At 35.7% G+C, this 22,137-nt stretch overlaps 2 protein-coding genes across 3 annotated transcripts in view; one reads left to right on the top strand and one right to left on the bottom strand.

Annotated features, from left to right (window-relative positions):
• The window catches only part of TBCD (tubulin folding cofactor D), a 134,303-nt gene that overhangs the window by 81,886 nt on the left and 30,280 nt on the right, over positions 1 to 22,137 (bottom strand). The gene's annotated exons all lie outside the window — the stretch shown is intronic.
• ZNF750 (zinc finger protein 750) lies at positions 15,470 to 18,043 on the top strand. The gene is made up of 2 exons (XM_072881422.1): positions 15,470 to 16,896; positions 17,323 to 18,043. The coding sequence occupies exons 1-2, from the start codon at positions 15,470 to 15,472 to the stop codon at positions 18,041 to 18,043; spliced, it is 2,148 nt and encodes a 715-aa protein (XP_072737523.1).

Raw genomic sequence — 22,137 nt, 5'->3', positions numbered from 1 at the left:
AACATCTTATAAAAGACCTTCCTAATCCATAGTTTGGCAGACTCCGTGTTCGTGTTATCTTATATACACAACTCTTCGTCTTCAGTCTAAACACAAAATACTAAGTTTAATTTTAATTAACTTTTTTATCTGATTTAAACTGTTCACACTCATACTCTTCCAGAGCTTTGTTCAATACACAAAGCAGCAATGAAGTTCAAAGCTTTGTAGTCAGCTTCTGATTTTGTATCTGTTATTCAGTTTCAATTCACCATTCCAACCACCACTCAAATATTCAGTGTGGTCAGTGTTGTACTGTTCTGCTCTACATTGCTTCCATTTTTCAGATTTAAGATCATGTCGAATTCATACCTAACATCAATATCTCATAAAAACACAGATAAAAAAGCTTTAGAAAAAAAACTTCCAGAAGAAACTTATTTTAGTTTGGAAGAACAGAGACAAATTTTTACTTTTGAAATTATGAACATGCCTTTTCTATTTAAAAGTAGGGGGCTGGGAGATACAACAAGGAGAAGACCTGAATTGTTGCTTAGCTTTAAACATTACCATTTCTTCCACAAATCTACATTAAAAGTTTGCCATTAACAACAGAGGATAAATAGTGTCCACTCTCAACCTAATTATTAAAACAATATCCACCTGTTTAGGTCTGTGAACACTCAAGAAAATACAGTCACCTTTACCTGTAGCCTAGAGGTATTAATAAGCACCTGCTACGCTCCACCCTGCCTTACCTAACAACATAACTGCAGGTTGCAACACAGCTCTTTGCTCAAGCCTTGTGAAAATAAAGAAACAACTTCTGGCTTCAAAGCACTACAAACAACAGATTTTTCTTTTTTTTTTTCCTCTCTCATACTGGAGACAGGTTGCACAGATATTTTGCTTTTTAAACACAGATTTTAAACAATCAGATGCTTAGCACCTTTCAGGTGCAGGTGCTAAACACTAAACACCTAGTTAAGAAAACTTATGGAAGACATTGTATAATGAAAAGGTCACATGTACGTACATAAAAAATGCCTCATACTATTCATTTCAAAAAGTGCCTTTAAAAATACACTTTACACAAACCTAGACTATAACACATGCCATCAGGAGCCCTATGTTACTTTAACTTCAGATTGTAAGGGTTTTTTTTATTTATTGCAATGTTTATCATATAAAACATACAAATACAGCAATTAAACAAACAAACAAACAACAACAAAAACCTGTTCCTTAGCCTTAGGTCTTGTCTCCACAAGAAAATTGCAAAATTTCATGTCAACGTTATTTCACTTAAAACAGATTTGTTCACAGGATCTCAAGTTAATTAAGAATTGTCTATATTTAGTTTAAAACTAAAATACGCCACTCTTAAAACAGATTAAGCTAATGTTACCTCTTAGATAAATCTTACATTTTGATATGGACCATTTATGCAGAGAAGCCTTCTCAATTTGTAAGTAATATATTGCAAAACCTTCTATTTCAGCATTATAAAATATAAGAAAAAAACACTACAAAAAAATGGATGTCTGATATTCCTGGAGGAAGTATTGTACAGAATGTCCCTGTAGGAGCAGCTAAGAATGTTACAATTGATGAATTATGAAGCTTAAACACAGTTATAAGTATCAATACAAAGAATAATCATCTTATTCAAATTTTTCTTCAACAAAATAACTCATTGCAGAAGTGTCCTTTGGTAGGTTCATCCTCTTAGTGAGCCTCAGGCATTAAAAAAAAAAGTGTAAACAGCCATATCTACAGTTCGTCAGCTTTGCATATTTTAAATAGCATATCTATTGCTATCATTCATATCCTAAAAAAAGAACTCTGGCTTTTCAATGTAAAGAATTTCAGATTTGAGACGACATGCTCTTACATGGCATTCTAACCTCTTTTACAAAGAGAGGCAGGTCCTAATCGTAACTTCATTAGGGCTGTTCTACTAATATTTAATGTATCAACACAGATGCAAACATAGATAATTTCAGGTTAGGCCCATTATCAGAAATAAATATTTGTTTAAAGTTCTGCCAAACTTTTATGATTTGTTCTCATTTTTCTAGACAAACTGTCTACTTCAGAATTTACTCTTAAAGGACTATTTCACCCAGAGGATAAATTCTCCAATGAGGGTCAGAAAATGCACGTGCTGCCTTCCATGTCAAAAAATTCTCAAGTGTTTCTGTGAAATGCCCTACCATTGCATCCTGTAGGGCAAGTGCCTAAGAACTGTCAACAGGTGGCCTCTCTTCTCCCATTCCTGCACTCAAGTTTGACCTAGTTTGCCAGGGAAGAGTATCAGAATTCATGCATGCTCAGAAGATATGTGAGAATTTAACAGCTTAAGTCTCTTAAGCTGCCATAACTTTCTCACAATTCTTAACACTGACCCACGTATATAAGGCTCTATATATGCATATCCACAAAGCAAATAAGCATTTTCTAGCGCATGACTATGAAGGGCTGGTTCTGTCTGGTTGCAATCTCAGTTCAGTCTCTCACTACGTAATGAATTAAGAGAGTCTTTAATTATATGATCACGTGATATTTTTTTCCATGGGCCTATCTCAGTCAGCACACAGGAAAGACCTGCTCTAGTGATGAATCACAGCTGGGCAGCAAAGGAGATTGTTGTCAGCCTCGCTGCTGAGGGAGGAAAATATGTAATGCAAAGACTGGCTTTCAGGCAGAGAGAAGGGATTGTTGGTTAAGTTGGATGTTGCCCTAAAGAACTACATTCTAACTACATCTCTGCCAAAGACTTACTGTTTGATACCACTCATATTACGTAAATACAGTATTTAAAAGAAATGGATGCTGGCTCTAATTTCCCAGGTATCTGCTTCAATAAACTAATGGCAGGTTTGCAGAAGTTCTACAACACTGAAATTAGTGTAAGCTTTTGAGTATGGCAAGGGGCCAATAAGGAAGCAGACAGATCTGGATTTTGGCCAGTCTATCTCAACATCATTATGTTATGCAGCCATAAAAACTCACAATCTTTAAGCACCCCTACCTGGCTACATTGAAAGGCCTGCAGCTGACCTAAGACAGCATTGATCTACCTTCTCTGAAACACAGAGCACTGAATATTTTGGGGATTCATCTACCCACTCATGCCCAAGGCCATACTAGAGACCTTCATACAGGTTTACAGCTACCAGAGCTCTTCCTTTAACTTAACCAGTAGCAAACTGAAGTTTAAGGACATGAAGAAACAGGCTTATGAATGAATCCTACAAAGCAAACGAATTACTCTGAAGGAGTAAAATTTTGTAAACTTATAACACCACATGTCAGAAAAGAAAAATCACCAAAGAAACCCCAACCTTTAGGCTAAGGTTGTGCAATACTGAGATAAACCCTACAGTGAAAAAGCTAGAAGCAATTCATTGTCATTTATTCCCTGCTTAGTATTTATACCATTTCCTACTTGTGCTGGGGGAGGGACTTATCCTGCTACGGCTTCAGCAGTGGCATTTATTCTTGCTCATACCTGCTGGCTAGTGAAAAAAAAAAAACAAAACCTGCACTATTTATAATGCTTCCTTGCTAATTTGAAAACTATTATGATGACATATGCATTATAACTTTTTAAAATACTATTTTCAAGACCACGCATAATTTTTAAATTTCACCTGGGTGTTAGAGAAGAGGAATTCTGTAACCAGCCTTTCAGGTTTGGGTGTTCTCTGTTTTCTAAGAGTCCACCTAAGACAGGTAGATCTTTTTTTTATTTCTTCCTGTATCTATGATGAAAAGTACCTGGAATCTTGCCAAAAACCTCACAATTAACTACCACTACAGAATAGACTAACACATTTCAGAAGCCTGCCTTCCTGATGCATCCTCCTCCAAAAACCCTGGCAGCTGCTAATCAATATCAAACAACTTATTCTGGAACATGAAAACACAGAAGGTAATCCTTAAAAACAGAGTATATAAACAAGTTTAAGAAGTTACATAATAGATTTCTATAAGACTATTTAAATCCTAGTCTAAGTTAAACCTCTTTCTAGAACGCACTTGAAAGCAGTATTATTGTTACTTTTTGCTAGGTGTTTTTTTTTTTCCTTTTAATAAATGGCACAGTGAAATTGGACAAGCAAAAATGCTCCTTTTTCCATTGGGTGTAAGTTTTCAGACTTTCAGTGAGTTTTTCAGACTTTGTTTGGGTTTTTTTAAGTATATCAAGCTGTATATAAATATCACGAAGCACCATACTCTGTACTCTCAGATAAAATACATAGGAATCCAATCTCCTATCAATACTAGCAAATACGCAAGCGTCATCCGTACAGGAACACAGATAATCCTGTACTACCACAGAGCACATATCCACTCTAACCAAATTAATAAAATATTTGCAACAGAAGCTGAGGGAGTTTTAAAATTGCAGACACAGAAGTCATGCATACCCAGATATTCCTTCAAAGCCATAGCATCTGCTACTGAGATTAGCTGCATCTATTTGAAACCTTCTGACAGCACAAGAGACTTCATTTCATACAAACTTTTCACCAAAAATATACTTGACAATGAGACATCTTTAAAACGGAGAAAAAATGTCAACTGAAATAACCAGTGTTTCCTATTTAAGCAGTCTGCTTACTATTCAGCAGAAATAATATGCAAAATATTTCGCTAAACCAGGGTCTTTTCGGATACCGGTAGCATTGTGTCTGACCTCTTTGAAAAGGTAAAAAGCATATCGATTTTGTCATTGAATCCCAAGACATCATAACCTGCCAAGTCCCCTCTCAAATCTATCTCAGCCCCCTCACTAAAAGCACTTAACTGCAGACTTCAATCCTCTCTACTTTCTTCTTACTTTTTTGTTTCTCCTTTTATTCTGAAGGTAATTTATAAACGGAAGAAATAAAGCTCCATTCTTCACGAGTTGTTTTTTTCCACTCTCTCTATTTCTACCCTTTCCATTTATTCTGAGATTTAAAAAATCAAATTCAAGATTTGGATCACTTGCATTGACCCACCAGTATCAGACTTCTGAATTAGCCATTATCTGTGTATCTCATCAGCATTATTGCCTGCTGTTTAGATGTTGCTTTCATTGTTGCCACAGTTAAAAAAGGAGAGAGGGATTGCTGGATTGTTCCAGTCTATTCACTGTGAATGGGTAAGGGTATATAAGAAGGTAGGCAGATCAAAATTAACGTCCTTCTAGCTGGAATCCTCCCAAAATAGGACCAATTCATTGCAAGTGTAACCACGCAGTTCTTCCAATCTTCTTTCCCTGGCTTCCTTTTCTTACTTTCAGAGATGCAAATGTTTCCAACCTTACTTTAAATATATCTGGTTTTATAGCAAAAATAGGATCATATAATGCACAACAAACAAAGAGCAAGTTATCTTTGACTGTGAAACACTAATAGTTCTACCACTGATTTCATTTAAGAGACTTTCTCTGGCTTTAAGTAGACAAAGTTTAGGCCCCTAGCCATTTAGCAGATACAGCTGCGACTATTTCAGCGGTCCGCAAGCCCTTGAGAGAGTTTAACACCAGAACACTTTTAATCTCACCACTGACATATTAAGAACACCTAGGAAGTTTCATGTTCCTATATATGACACACCTTATTAGCTAGAAAGTTTATACTATGTTGTCATCAAGAGAAATTTTAATAACGTCCTTTCACAAGCAAACCAGAAATTCAAGTAAACTAGGATTCTCGTGTTTGTTTAGTATTTATCCCCACCCAATTAAATAAAAAACCCTATAAATAATAGTCTGAAGCCTACAAAACCACAAATACAGCACAAAACAAAAGATGTGAAATCATACTGAAACCACACTGAAATATAAGTTTTTGGCCCTAACATACGCTCTACAGAAAGAAAAGTTTCATTTAGGAGTGCTGCAATTCCAAACGTAGAAATTCACACAAATGCATCATCAGATCATAAGATTTTAAATGACTTCTGGGCATTTTGCTAAAAACAAAACAAAACAAAACAAAAAAAACAAACCCAAACTTTTCCCTATATGCCAATTTAGCTGCATGATCTGTTCTAAAAACAACTGAAATTTTACAGCTACATGTAAAATTTAGCTACATGTACCTTCAAATTCAAAAACATAACAGACAAACTGCAGTTCGAGAACTGCAGCATTAGTATTTTTTTAATGGAATAAAATCAAGCATCAGATTTCACTTGCTGGTTTATATTCCCCACTTTTAAAATTATTTAAATAGTAGACAACATATAGTAATCATATAAATCTATACAAAATTTGACATGTTTCAAAGAATAACTGAAAGCTAAAAATATTTTGAGTCTAGGAGTATTCATTATATGCCTCACTGCTCTCTTTGTGAGAGTGGCATCACAGCAGGACAACGCCAATTATGCCTCAAAGAAAAATGTGTGGGACTGACTTCATATACACTAGAACTGCACATGGCACAACTCATGTCCTACTACTGGATTCTATGAGAAAAACTTCATCTAGGTGAGAGAACTGTCTCAGAATCTCTGGCATAAGTCTTGAAATCAAAGCAGAAAATGAAAAAACATTCTGCATGAAAAACACTTTGAAAATAATAAATTTTAAAAGGGAATTATAATCAGAGCATCAAGTAGAAAATGAAGAAAGGTACATTTTACATCTCTGTTAGAATGACTGGCAATGAAAAGAATGATTATTAAAAACCCCTTCTTATAAACAGTTCATAGTTTTGCCTACAGTCTCAATTTCTGATGTTGCCTACTTCCCCCAAGATGTTTCACTGCCCAAGGGTGAGGATGGGAACCAGAAGGAAGATCATCCTAGTTCCAGGCCAAACACTAACAGTACAGGCCACAATAGATATCTAAAAATATGATCTGAAGTTACTATTAACTGCTGAGCTTTTATTCTTTTCCCATACAAATAATTTGCTCTAGTAGTCATGAACAAGTGGCTCACAAACATCAGCAAGGTAATCTGCCCAGACATATCTCCAAAGTCAGGGACTGGAATTATTATGAAAAACAAAGGCACATTTCAAAGGTGTTATTCGAAAAGCATTAAGACTAATAACTATTCATATGGGATAGAAGAAAATAATTATGAGAATATTGTACAAGAACCATGTAAAGTTTTGGGGCACAGCATGAGTTACAGCAATTATATTCAAATACATTTGCCCCCTTCTGGGAATGGTATGGAATAACCTAGTCCAAACATGCTAATACAGATAGCAAAATCTGTTGATAACTTCAGTTCAAGTGATCAAAGAAAGAAAAAAGCACTTTCTTGAACCTTTAGCTCAAAGCCACACATCTAGATACATAACCAAGATGACAAAAATAGAAGTGAATATTGCCAGTCACACAATTGTAAGACATCTCCTTTGTATGGCAAGCTAAGCTTCACTAGCTCCATGTCTATGAGTGTTCAACTACATGAGATTATTCACATTTACCTACGAACGTTCTTCTTTCTTAGAATAACTAACTAGTTCACGAATTTGTAAGGCATCTCTAGAAAGACATGGAAACATTGTTGATGACTGACAACCAGTGGACATCCTCTGAAAGCCAGTATCAGAGTTCTGACTGATATGAGGTAAAGTCAAAACAGCAGAACAACTCAGTCACCAGGGCCATTCTTTGCGTTAGAGCAGAAAGTTAAGAATTACCTGATCAGCGGAGGGGTTGATAACTGACCAGAGCAACACTTGGCACTCTTTCATGCAGCTAGGGAATGGAATTTTGAAGTGCAAGAGGAAAATAAAAATTAGGTAAGCAGGGTATCAAGAATAGGTTAAGTTTATCCCATTTGTATATATGGTTTCTGCTAGTGACATTTTGTTTTCTGTTTAGTGCTAAAGCTGAGCCAAAAAATTCATATAAAAACACGAAGAAAGAAGTCTGTAACATTTATAGAATGGCAGTTCTATGCTATAGTAATTAAACATATGAAATTCAACTACAACTAAACAGCACTTTGATACTGAATTTTAAATAGAACTTAGAACAAAAAAGTATATTCTACACCAAAGAAGACATAAAACAAAAGCTTCAGCCCTCCAGAGACACAAAAATAATCACATTTTTAAAAAAGCAACTTGAGAGAAAAATATCAATAAATCCAAATTTTACTATGTCAGTCCTGGTGCTCTTAATTAATCTGACTTGTGCCCAGGTAAACTAAAAGGGTGCTACCAACAGGTGACTGGGTTCAGTTTATCTAATACTCAGGATGCAAGTATAATGAGTTAACAAAAATAAGTGATGAAACAACATCACTGCAATCAAGATTTATTAATTCTAGAAGTATATACAAACAAGAGCTCTCACATTCCTTTTCTGGGGTCCACCAATGAATCTTCTCTCCCAGATCTGGATTTTTAATACCATCCAAGCACCAAGAAAAGGAGCATTAACATTAGCTGTTCTTTTTTTTTTCCAGTTCTACTTTGTTCATGGCTGATTTCAGCTGACCTGACTAATAATAGCAACTTCCAGGAAGTAGCTACATTTAAAACATTATTTTCCTTGGGTCAAGGCAGCAACATGTCTCCCCTCCACATACGAGATCAGGGAAGGGGGATAGGGAGAAGGGGGGAAAAATAAAATCAAAGTTCAAATATTGACTGCCTCTTATCCCAGTTCAGTCACCTATACTAAAGGAGTCCTTCAATAGCTTCCTCTAGATGCCAGAAATTGCAATTTTCTTTCAAAACAAAATATCTGATCTGATTCTATTCAAGGAAACCTACCTCCACCCCATCAGGTGCAAAAAAAGAAACCTGATAGTACCTTCCTTCAGCTACAGACAACATAAAATGATCCACATTTGCAAAGAAAAATGAGGACAGTTATGTAGATTGATACAGCACACAAACTTATTGACATGAAAGAAAGGCTATTCACTACCCAGTGAGGACTACCGAATAACATCTCCTGCTGAGAAAGCAAAGGGCTTTTTTCCTTAGGTCTTTTCAGAGATGTTTCCGAATGCAGACATTACATTCCTCTGCAGGAGGAATGCAATACATCTACCTTCCTCTGCAGGTAGAATTTTCTAATATACTATTCTTCAAAACATTTTACAACTAAATAGAAGAATGACGGACTACAAACACTCTTGTTATTCCATCTAAAGCCAAAGGATTTACAAACAACTAGGCAGTAATATGACATCTTTTTACACTGCTAAGCTGCATTATAGGAACATAATAATAAAAAATAAATAAAAAAAAACCAAGAGCCATCTTTCTACCTTAAAATTAGTGATTGCTTATATTCAGAAAAAATTTCCAGAAAACTGCATTGGCATATCAAGGGGAAGGATGGTGATCTGCATACCTAGATAGGAAAGTAGATGTCCATAAGTCATTCCATCAATATGAAGGCCACACCTCTAAAATTACTTTTAAGACACTGCTTTAGAGACTGATTTTGAAACAACTTTTACCCACTAACTAAACAGGTTTTGTAGTGACAATTTCCTTAATAATTTTGATTGAAAAGACAATAACTTTTGCTAAGTATAAAATTTATCATACTTCTATATTTTAAAGTTTCAATGACCTGCAACTGTTTTATCTACAGAGCAGTGGGTGAAACAAGAGGGTCATCATGTTCATCCAGCTGAATGTAACAGTTATGAACAGAAATTTTAACATCTCAATAACATTAGAATTAGTAGCCAAAAATGCCTTTGTTTTAACATTCAGTAACAGGAATGTTTTTTAGAGAGACCTAGAACTATCAAAATATTTTCCTTTTAACAACCAGTATGCAAGAGCTTATTATTTCACTAAACAATTAAATGTTTAGTGAAATGTCACTAGATGACTGGCAGCAATCACTAGATGCAATCAGCAATGTCACTAGATGACTGACAAATACACTAATAAATTTGTCATTTATAAACTCTAACTAAAATGCAACTAAAAGCAAGTACTAGTACTAATCAGTGGATGATCAGTTGACTTTCTCCTTTCACCCTTCAGTTTCACAGCTCCTAAGCAAACGTATAGACGTCATAATCAATTTCTTACTGAGGTGACTCCTTTCCATTTACAGGATCTGTACATTTGACTGTTGATTATAGGCAAGCTTTGGCAGGTTCCTGTGGCAAGCAAGCTTGGAGTTAGTTCAGTCCCGCCTTCAGAAAGGAGACTCATGAAGGACAAAGATTTAAATAAAAATGGAAAGGGGGGGGGGGGGGGGGGGGGCAAGAATATTAAAGCTACAAAGGTATTCAATAAAAAATGTCAATCTCTAAGAAAAGAGTAAAATTATTATTTTTAAGCTTTGCTACCCCCTGTGTACCGTCAATTCTGTTGCTCACAAGTCACTTCTACAGAAGTTAAAGAAATCAAAAGCTCAGTATATTACCTAAGCCATTTTTGACCCCACATTACAGACTGCTACTCAGAGAAACAGACACTACAGTTTAGAGTAAAACTTGGTTGTTGGAGGGCACAAAAGCGACAAGAGCTCTCTTCGATAGCTTAGATGCTGAGGTAATGCTGAATGAAAGCAGTGGACGCAAACAAATGAATCGTAGCTTCAGGCTGGAGTAATATCAGGTGCATCTCTACACCCGGAGGGCTCAACTCCTACACTTCTTAAGTCCCTCCCCCTGAAACAACCTCCTGCAGTTTCACTTAGAGATCAAGCAGAGAACAGGTACTTCTCTCTCAGCAGTGACAGCTACAGCTTACCAACAGCGATCACCTTGAAGGTTTCAGACATCTATGTATCTGGTAAGTACATTTCTTTAGAGCATTTTTTTCAAATAAAGTGTGTTCATATTAACATCTAAAAGGTAAATCAGAGGTGTTCATTTTTCAGCTGTCTCAAAAGCCTAGGTTACTCCTAGCAGGTGCATTTACTGCACCAGTTTAAGCTTTCAGCAGAAAGTTTCAACAGAAGAGGGACGTACTTTAGTTTGAGAGAAAAACTAACTCTTGCAAGTTTTTACAGTAATTAAGTCTTGTTGGTGAAAAGTGTTTTAAGCACCTTTTTTCATACAGGAAGTTAGTGTATTATATTGAAGTATGACAAAAAGCTGTATTGCTTAAAATTGCTATGTTCAGTCTGCCAACTATTCTTCATGCAGTAGTGTCAGGTTAATCTGAAAAGCTTGGATGAAAATAAGGTACTTCACTTCAGTTTTGATTTATTATTTTTTCCAGCTTCTGGGAATTTAGCACAGAAAATTGGATTGTTTTTAGTTATCCTCTCTCTAGTCAATTAAAGTGTATTAAGACATTGAATTATTAACTTAATTTCACAAAGATTTTTATTTCTTATCCATGCTGCCTAACCAACTTATCTAATCTCTGTTTCTGTACTTCCTCTCACACGTACGCGCACATACAGACACACGCGCGCACTCACACACAAGCATGCAGTCCTCTTCAGTCCGTACCTTCAACACACGCTTCCTTTCCAGTCCTTGCCAACCCATTCCTCTCACCCATGTTTCCTCCTAATTAACGAACAGTTGCGTTAAAATTTATCTTTCAGTTTAAAGGAACTGGAAGTTTAGAAGGGAGTGGTAGTTAATCACTGGAAAATCTCAGCTAGAATAAAACTCACAAATCTTGTTCTTGCAACAGTCTAGGTAGGTGACAATGGCATGTCCTTGAGTTATGCAATAATGCCACATCACAATATTTTAATTATAGCATGTCCTTCAAAATGTTCCACCCCAGTGAGTACTCCTGGTCAGAGAGATCAACATCACCAAAAGGATACTGCAATAATAATGGAGTCTGCATGACAAACTGTTACGTAGTTTGCTAAAGCAGTGTCCTAAAAAGAAATTTAATTACCATCCTTGCTTGTAATAAAAGACATTTTGAAATTTCCTCTTTGATCAACTGGGCATCTTAAACAATTTAGACTACTTAAAAACCTAAAAACAACATGCACATACATATATATGTATGCATGTGTATGAATACATATGTACATATATGTGTGTGTATACTTATACCCACATACATTTTTGTTTATATATTTATACACACACACATGCACACAATGTTAAATGATATTCTTGTTTTCTGAACTTACAAATATGTTAAAGGCAAGGAGGTAGCAACAACATACGTTTAAAAATAGAAGGAAGAAAACTTGCAGCTATCAGTCTCAGGTTGGAAAGGGCTACAGATTAGAAAGCTGTGAGGAGATATATTATTGACAAGAAACAAACAACTAAGACAACCTCAAGTTTAACCAATATTATCTGAATGCCCTGTTTTCAATAAAAATATAAATAAAGAATACTACTACATTTCAAAAGTAGAAAGAGAAAATTATAATAATATGTAACTACCTGCATTTCTAAAATCAGGTATACAGGAAATAAATTCTCAATCTAAAAAAAAAAGTTACTTGAAAATTATCATTCTGCTACTGAAGAATTTTTCCCATTTTTAAAGGATATCACAAGTTTATGGCATTCAAGTTTAAGGAAAAAGCAACTATTTATTTTGATTTTTCTTTCTAATACTAAATTTTATTTTTGGTAGCATAAAACATATACTGTACAATTGTAAGTAACTACCATTATTTATATAGAGACGGTTTTAATTGGTTGCACCTATTGTAAACCATTAATGTCTCTTCCAGCTGTATGCGTGGGATCAAATAGTTTTAATTTTTTTTAATTATGAAATACGTACATCTGCCAGATACTCCTGTGTTTTACTTGGAGATTGGAGGAGAAATTATCCTTCTTGTCTGGGTTTAGAAATATTTTATTACTGGCATTTTTAAACCATGAGAAAAAAAGGGATTAAATAGTAAAAGAGGGAAACAGAACGTTCATCTGGCTGACACTAACCGAAGTTTACGAAAGGGTAAACACCCTTTAAAATAAGCTACTCGTTCTACATCTCTCAAGTCAGAGCAGCAGGTTCTGGGAGCACTACTGTCTGCAGGCTGAGCATGCCATCAAAACAAATTTAAAAAAAAAAAGCTGTTGTAATTCTCTCCTGCTGTACACATAGCAAAGAAGCTCCAATGCTCTAAATCTCTAACATTAAAACTGCAACAGTGCATTTTATCCTATTAAGAAATGATAGTTAATACTCTGTTAAACAGGAATAACTTGAATCAAAGTTAAATAACAAGTACAAAGTCGGGGCGGGGGGGAACAGGACACACAGGAATTTTCATTATTAAGCAAAGGAAAGCCAGCAGAACAAGAAAATCTAATTAACATCTCTTTATTATAAGTGCTGCACCTGAATGCAAATTCAGACAGTTATCATAAATGGTTCAACTAAGAATGCAATGGAGATTTGACAACAATATCTTTTTTTCAAGAATAATTAGTATCAGTACTTCCAAGAAGATATAAAAAACAACAGGTACAAACTAACTTGACTGAGTCCATTACAAACTGTCCATGTTAGTTATACATCATTAGTCAAAAATAAATGCAACAAGCTCACTTAAGGCAGAAAGAAATCGACTAGTTCTCTATCTGGACCTTCCCTCCTACGCCTCAATTTTTTTTTTTTTAAATGTAAAAGCATTACTCTTAATCTTTCAAAGGAATTCTGGCTATCTTTATTCAAAATATTTTTTAAATACTATATGATTTTTTTTTAATTTATTGAACTACCATTTTAACCAGACTCCAATGACGAGACTTTAACATGCTGCTGTATAATTAATTTTTTTTTTCATTGTTACAGTATCAGTATCCAACTCAAACAACCGAAAAATCTTTGCTAAAACCTGAAAAATAAAAAGCTACTTCTCCACACGTTCCTTTTTCTTTAGGCTATCGCACATTTAATCATTTGTTAATTTTAAGAAAAAGCTTGATTGCTTTTTTCTACTTACAGAGCAGCTTTGCATTTTTCAGGGTGCCTTCACAATTACTATTTTAACAAAATTAATATTTCTATGACATCAGAAACAACATTTCATACAGTTTGCTAGAATTACTATACCTGATGAAACAAGCAGCAATTCTGTAGCTTTGCCTTCAGTTTTCATAATGTGTTGCATGTCATTTTCTATTAAATAATCTCCGATTTAAGAAATGCAAAACATCTCTAACTAAAATCTCCCAGCATGTAATTACCAGCAATTCTTTTCATAAACTTAGTATTTTAATACTACTAATTCAAACTTCTATGTAAAAAGCTTTTTAAAAAAAAAAAATTTGAGCTATCTAGTCACTCTTACAATTAGTATTCCTGTAGTTTCGGGTAACACAATAGATACAGTACGTGGTTTTGCAACAGTCATCATTTTGATAATGATGCTTATAGTTCATGATGAAATCATCAGTTTTTAGATCTCTGCCATAACACATCCTATAAAATCATGAGAACTTGACTCTGAGAGTTTCTCACGCCTTCAGAATCAGTGAACATAATGGAACAAGCTGATACAAGCCCTCCTGACTTATCTACTGAGCAAATCATTAGGCTGTATAAAGTATCCACAACCTTAGTTTTTCTGAAGAAAGGCAGAAAGATCGTTCCCCTATAAATCAATTACTGTCAGACACTTTTTTACCTGAATTAATACACTTGTGTGTCTGTGTTAACTATATGCAATATGTAAGGTGCTACACAGCAGAAGAATGTGAAATGTGTTTATCAAGCAGAAGATTCTATTAGTCAGATATTGCAGTACTCATTTCTCTTAATTGAATTAGGAAGAGGAAGAAAATTGGTGTGGTTTTATCCTTCGAGAGATTAGCCACTTTTGAGGTATCCATTGAGATCAGGCTGTTAAGAAATGCTATGCCAGTTAAAAGAGGGGGTTGGTCAGTCTCTGAAAGAGCCAAGTCAGCTACCCAAGTGCAACCAATCCACTCCACCCTCATTTCACCAAAGCAGGAAATTCCCTCCTCTCTCTCCCCAACCGGCCCGACAGGCTTGCCCCATATCCAGCTGCTGCCAGGACCTGCCTCTTCTCATCCTACCCACCTCCACTTCTCTCTCAACAGCTCCACCTAGATTTCTACTTTCATCTTCTGAATGAATGTTCCTTCAGTTTTCAAAGAAAACTCCTTCAATCTAGTAGCAGTGGCCGGTGACTAGCACTGCTGAAAATTAGGCCACTTCTGTGACTATGTTTAGGTGCAGAAGGATGTCAAAGTTTAATGCATGTCTATCTTAACTCTAGAACCTAGCATTTTTGTTTTGTTTAAAAAAACCCCACAACACACTGTATGTCGTATGAGGGGGAATAGAGTTAAAAGAATGTATTACATTATATTTAGTTCCATTGTTCAACTACAGATAATTTTAAACTTTGTGTTACAGTTCCTGCACTACCAGTTGCAAAAGTGTTGTTTTCCGGCACCCCCTCTTCGCTGAGACACCACGGGAGTTGGCTTCCTCTCTTCACCTGGGAAGAAGGATTCTAGAAACCTGAAAAACTGGAAACATCAAGAGGCTAAAACTGAGGAAAGCTAACCACAAGAAAGTTTTTATAAAGAATCATTACATTTAATTGTTTAAAGCAGAAAAAAATGAGTCTCCTCAAAGAACGTAAACCAAAGAAGCCTCATTACATCCCAAGACCACCAGGAAAGCCATTTAAGTACAAGTGCTTTCAGTGCCCCTTTACTTGCAATGAGAAATCCCATCTTTTTAACCATATGAAGTATGGCCTCTGCAAAAACTCAATTACTTTAGTATCAGAGCAAGATCGCATTATCAAGTGTCCAAAGACCAGTTCCTTGGAGCCCAAACAGATCAATCAGCTTGAATCTACAGTCAAACCAACTTCTTCTAAATCTGTCACAAATGGACTGTCAAATCTTGATTCAAAGCCTCAATATCCTTTTGCGAAAGAAGATGCCAAGGAAAACGTTGAATTACAAAACCAGGCAACAAACACAGCAATTCAAGGACAAAAACCTGCAATTCAGAAGGAATTAACCCCTGCCAGTACTACAACAGAAGGCACTATCAGCATGCAGCCCCTTTTGGACAGCATTGTAAGGCCCTCGGCTTTCGTTCCTGTAGGAGAACACAGAGATAGTAAAGGCCCAGAAACTAGCGAAGTATCTGAAATTATATCGCTCTCTAACAAAAGTTCACCTTTCCACACTAAGTCTGCATTTCATGCACCAAGTCACCCATGGAAAGCAGGTTCTCCTTTCCTCCCGGAGTTTCCACATAAAGTTGCTCCCACAAAAGGCTTTGGTTCCATTTCACCTTACATGCAACCAATGATTCCCGAGTACTCACCCCATTTTTATGAGCACAGGCTGGCTATCTACACACCTTACTTGCTTCCAGGTAATTCAGAGTGTGAAAGCTCTGCTCTGTCTGTCTATGGCACACAAGATCAAAGACACTTTCTTCCCCACCCTGGGCCACTTCCAAAACCCATAAATCCGTCAGCGTATGAACACTATCGATTGTTCCAACAATATCATTCCACTCCTCCGATACCATATGGATTTTGTAGGCCAACAGATCCTCCATTTTACAGATTTTCACATGTAGCCGGTATTAACAGAGATCAAAATTCTCACCTAATGGAAGAAACTACCTTGCTGTATCCAGCTTCTTTAAGCCCATCCCAACAATACCCTCTAAGTTCACATAAAAAACAAGCAGATTATGAAAAGGAAATGACATTACTGCATGCCAAAAGTCATTCCAAAGATGACCAAAATGAAAGAGAAAATGCTAAAATGAGCCCTCTCGCAGGAAGTGCGGCAACAGGCTCCCCTGGCAGACCTAGCCCAACCAACTTCACTCAGACAAGCCATGCATGCGAAGGCTTATTTGACCTCTCTAACAAGTCATCTTCCACATCGCTTGGCAAGTATGATCAACCAGAAGAAAACTTCACAGCTTTCAGACCTGTGAGAAAAAGCACTGACCAACCAACTCTACTTCAAAGTGTGCAGACACAGCAAGATAGAGGAGATTCACCCACCAGGTAAAATAATAAAATCCCTTTGCAAATTCTTATCAGATTTCCTAGGGACACACAAAGATAGAAGGATACATTTCATGCAATGCCCTTAACATATATTTAAATTTACAGCATTGAGATAATTTGTTCTATATTAACTGTGCAAAACAGAGTACAACTCATAGTTGCTATAGTGAGTAGACCACTCATGCTCTTTAAAGTGTATCAGATATTTCCAATGCCATTACTATGCATGTGTCTGTATATTTCAGGAAATTACCTGTATTACAGTGATGTGTATGGTGAAAGGGATTTCGGGGAGTTAAAGGAGAAACAACAAAATTTTCAGACTTCTAGCCAGATTTTTTTCTCTTCTTCCTGCTCACTTCCTCAGCCCCAATTTAAAAGAGCAACTTATAGTAAATCCTCTTTTCTCCTCATTTCTTTCAGCATTAATGTCACTGATGAAGATTCACATACACAGAACGAATGCCATAACAATGAAGGCTCACTGTCCAACACGGAAGACGACACAGGGATAGTTCCCCTTAATCTTTCAAAAAAGGCTGACACAAACACAGGACCTATTCATGAGCATGCATACAAAACCACATCCAAAACAGAAAGTCAGAACTTTCTAGAATTGCAAGACATGCCTCTGAACCTCTCAGTAAAAGATTCCTGTAACACAGTAAGCCTGAAAACGTCATTCCACAGTCCATCCCACGATAATGGTGCTGCTACTTCTCCAAACACCGAAAACGAAACCTCCAGAGCAGATGCGTGTAACCCCAAGAACCCTACTAACAGTGCCTGTGACAAATCTTCTTTCACAGCTCACCGAAATGAAGCTCAAGACTTAAGAATAATTGACAGCTGTGATGAACAGAAACAAACAGCAGCTGTAGCTCTCTGTCAGCTAGCTGCATACAGCCCGAGCAAAGTTAGAATGGACAACGAAGGGCAGAGTCCTCAGGACACTAATGCTTCGTGTACAGAAGCTACTCTTAATTCTTCTGATACTCAGGATACTCAGTGCAATCAAAAAGTAAAAGGACAAAAAAGGACAAATCAAAAAGAATCAGCAAAATCACAGCAAGGCACTAAACGAGTAAGGCCTAATGACTGTAGCAGAGTCTTCACTCTAAGGAAGAGAACAAGAGTATCTTAATACTTCACTTTCCAATGAGTTTCTGGTCATAGAACCTAGTTACCAGCAACATCATAAAATTTCTACAAACCGTCTCTTACTGGGTTTGGTCCATGACAAGATACATGCAATCTCTCCCATGTAAATAATGTTCATAATTTTATATTAATATTTTTAAGTAACTGAACTTTCCCTTGTATAAGCTCAGATTTTGATGAGTGAATTTTTGCATTCATTACTAAAGCCAAAGTACATTAGATGAATCTTTAAGGTTTTTTGCAATTGTGTTAATGTAAAATAACTTTTACAACTTCTTTTCTTAAAAGATGTTTAAGCTCTAGAAACAATATTGTTCAATAACATACTGTCATAGTCTTTTTTCAGGCTTAATTTCATTTAATAGTTTTTTTCTGTCTTTTTTTCTTTGAAAAACTTTTTATTTCACTGTCCAGTAGTTTAAATAAGCTTAAGATTAAACCTGGCTATTTAGAATTTACTGTAAAAACTGTTTTGTGTATGAATGCACTTTGCCATTATGCCATAATACAAAACAACAGACCAAATTTTGTTACTCAGAGGCAGACACCAGTTTAAACAAACTGATCCAAACCTTGTATAAGCAAGCTTTTCTTATGTCGACCGAGAACAAGATTCAAGTTAAACCAATGAAAGCCTGCACCAATTTAACAAATGCAGTTTATGTTCACCTTTAACTGAACTACTATGAAAACAATACGGAAAATTTGAAGATCTAAACAATTTAGGTGCCTAATCCTCTGAGGTCAGACAGACACTAGGCAACCTTCAAACTCCAAGCCTAAAAGGTTATTTATATAATTTATTTCACCTCAGGCAAACTCTCCTGGGGAAGGTCTTATTTCAATATACATGTATCACTAATTATCTGTTTCAGTGGGCTTCTACATACATCCTAAAGCTATTTTCTGCTTCTATAACTGTGTATATAAACTCGCAATTTTTCAAATAAATCTGTGACCTGTACTTAAAATATATGGAAAGTCATTTATGGATACAAATACATTCACTACACTGTCTGTAACACATACTTTGAAGAAAAATCCGCAAAGAAATTGCTAGCTAAATTTTCAATTTACGGGTAGAATTTGTCATGGAGTACCAATGAACTCTTTTCAAAAAAGGAGCTTCCTTCAGTGAAGGAAGTTCATTAGGCAGATTAATTCATCCATACTTTAGCTCCATATGACAAACCTCAAAATTCCCTCTGCCTTAAAGCTTCTGTTGAGCTTATCCAAACTTTTACAAAAGGTTTAACTAAAATAAGGCTGCACCACTGTGTAAACACTTCACATAAAGTTGCACAGTATGCACTATCCCAGACTAAGTATTATTCACTTAAAACTATGGGTATACATTTCTTATTGATTCATTATTCAGATAAGAGACATCCTCACCTGCCTAAACATTACTGGTAGGTATAATCCTATGAAAGGAAGCAGAGCTGCATTCAATGCAATGTAGAGCTCCCAGAATTTATTTTCTAATTTTTTGTGCTATGGTGTTTTGAGCTAACAGCTTAGCCAGAGCATTCCAAGAAGTTTACCATTAAACTGTAAATTACAGGCGTTAAGTTTCTGAGTTAAGAAACAAAAAAAAGAACAACACTGATCTTTAATTTAAGCTTTCATAGAGAAAAGATTTTCCTGTATTATCAAAAGACAAGAATCTGAGTTTGAACAAAGGGAATATGGTAACAGAAAAAGTCTAATTAACTCAAATTACAACAGCAAGGCAGTAAGAAAGTATGATACCTCAAGTTGTACATCAGTACGTGATGAAACAAGGAGAAAGAGCTTCTTTCTAGGCCAAGTTTAAAGCTTCAAGCTTAGGGATATATGCTACCAAATCCATAATTTCCAAACATGAAATTATGGAGTCTAGTATTGCCACTAGTGTTTTTTAAACTACGTTAAGCTATTTGCCTCACTAATCTCTGGAAGCAGAAAGTTTCCTAGTTCCCCTTATCCATAATTTTAAAACCCCTCATGTATCTATTTTGTTGTTAATTTGAATTTCTTTAAGTCAACAAGGAAAAACTTTTTGGTGGTTTTCCATACAAATCAAGGATTTATTCTTCACCATCTCTATACAAATATTGTTCATAAAAAACAAGCTCCAGTGGTGAAGTCTACCTCATCTCCATTCCTCGAATTAAATAAAAACTGGGCTGAAGGGAATAATGAAGCTTAACTACTCAAACAGCTCTCCATACCCTGATTAACTTGATTTCTGTCCTTCCTAACAGAAATCTTTCTAACTCAATGTCCATCAACAAATTATTCTAGGGCACCAGTTCCTTTAGAGTAAGAAAATCAGTCCTAATGCTTATCTAACTATTTTCTTGTTGCAAGCTATAGCCATTACCTTAGTAAGTAGTCTTGTTCTGGTCACTGAAAACAGTTGTCAAAAGTAAAGGTTTTCTTTTAAGACAACAAGAATAAGCTTTCAGCTTTGTCCTCTCTCAACCAAATAACCTTAGTTCTTTCAGTCCTTCCCTGTCAGTCTTATTTTCTGTTCTTCTCATGATACTTGCTGCTTTAGGCTAGCTTTCTTTAAATAATCTTTTAAGTGTGATGTCCTAAAATGAGTACCCTATGTGTCATAATTTAATATCAAGTGAGATGGAAGGATTACCATAGTCTGTTTAGGACTTCTTTTTCCCCATCTTGTTCTACTCAGATAAATAAAATTGTTGATTGATGTGGGTGACCCACATGAACTCTTAAGTCTTTTCCTGTATAACTGCTGCCTAGAAGTGACTCCATATATCTTGAACTGTGTAGTTACTTATTCCTAACTAGGAATACTACTTTGCACTTGCCCTAATTTCTTAAGTAATTTTGTTAAGGACAATTTGAACATAAGTCTGTCTTTCAAAGTACAACACAGTTCCTCTTAACATCACTGTGTTAGCTTTTTTCCCCAACTTCCAGAACTCATTCCTTTTTCTTTCTCCAAATTATTATAATCGACTTTGAATTTCTACATTAATAGTGGATTGGATAACTTACATAAAGCAAAACTGAATAAGGCAGACTTGCAAATTAAACTAGAATGTACTGTATTTAGTATAATTATTTTTTCAAATTAATTTAAATGGAAAACAAGGTCCATTAAAGCAAAAGGAAAAAAAACAGAGAAGGGGCCATGCCAAGTGTGCCACGGCTAGTCTGGAGCCTAGATCTGCTCAGCGATAATAAAGGTTTGACTCTGATGATGATATAACATGATTTGTTATTACCAGTTATGTTCTTCACTAGCCGCTTCCCCTTTTATGTTCAAGTCTTTCCAAATTCTATCCCTGCAAATTTATCCTTTTACTCATCCTTCACAATATCATACATTTCTGCCTTCTGTATAACTCATTCTTGAGTATCAGATAACCAAAGGAGTTGCAGTTTAGTTAAGATAGCCTCTGATTAGGTTTCTTACCCATCTTCTTATATAACGACTGTTGGAATTCTTAGCACTGTTTTATTAAGAACTTCTGATTCCTATAAAATCATTTTTCCTTAGGTCTTTATGCCTATCTCTTTCCCAGAAAGACCTTGCTGCCATGATTGTGTTCCCTCCTTCCCTTCCTCCCCTATCTTCTTCCACCCCAGTAATAGAAGGCTACATCTTATGCACTCTGACAAATTAAAAATTTGTGTATAAGCCTATGTATATTAAAATCACCTTCACAGGCAGCAATATATTTTCACTGCATCTCTGCAGAAAAAGAAGGGTGTGAAGGATACAACTATCACCCTCATTCTACATATACAAAAACTCAGCCTAAAAAGTGAAGAGAGATGGTTTCACAGCACAGGTCAAATCACTGGCAGAGCTAGGATTCACTCATGTCTTTTGCAGTCCTATACAATATCAAACTTGCATGAAACTTCCAGTTTAGATTAAAAAAACTCTTATTACATGAGGCTATGCTGATTCCTTGATAGAGGTGTATAGTTTTGGTTTTGTTAGAACTAAAATAGAGGCTTACCTTTGGATGACTTCCTATTCTTAAAGTTGGGGGTTTTTTTAACTGTTTCATCTTTATCATACAAGGGCAAAAATAATTAGAAAAGGGAAAC

The sequence above is a fragment of the Ciconia boyciana genome, chromosome 16, assembly GCF_034638445.1.
Source record: "Ciconia boyciana chromosome 16, ASM3463844v1, whole genome shotgun sequence".
NCBI lineage: Eukaryota > Metazoa > Chordata > Aves > Ciconiiformes > Ciconiidae > Ciconia > Ciconia boyciana.
Note: the sequence above shows the minus strand (reverse complement) of the source record. Positions and strands in the feature narration are given on the sequence as shown.

What these genes read in the sequence shown, in the direction of transcription:
- ZNF750 (XM_072881422.1), top strand. Translation starts at nt 15,470, where the DNA reads ATGAGTCTCCTCAAAGAACGTAAACCAAAGAAGCCTCATTACATCCCA. An exon ending in AGAGGAGATTCACCCACCAG is followed by an intron (nt 16,897 to 17,322) that starts GTAAAATAATAA and finishes CATTTCTTTCAG; the next exon opens with CATTAATGTCACTGATGAAG.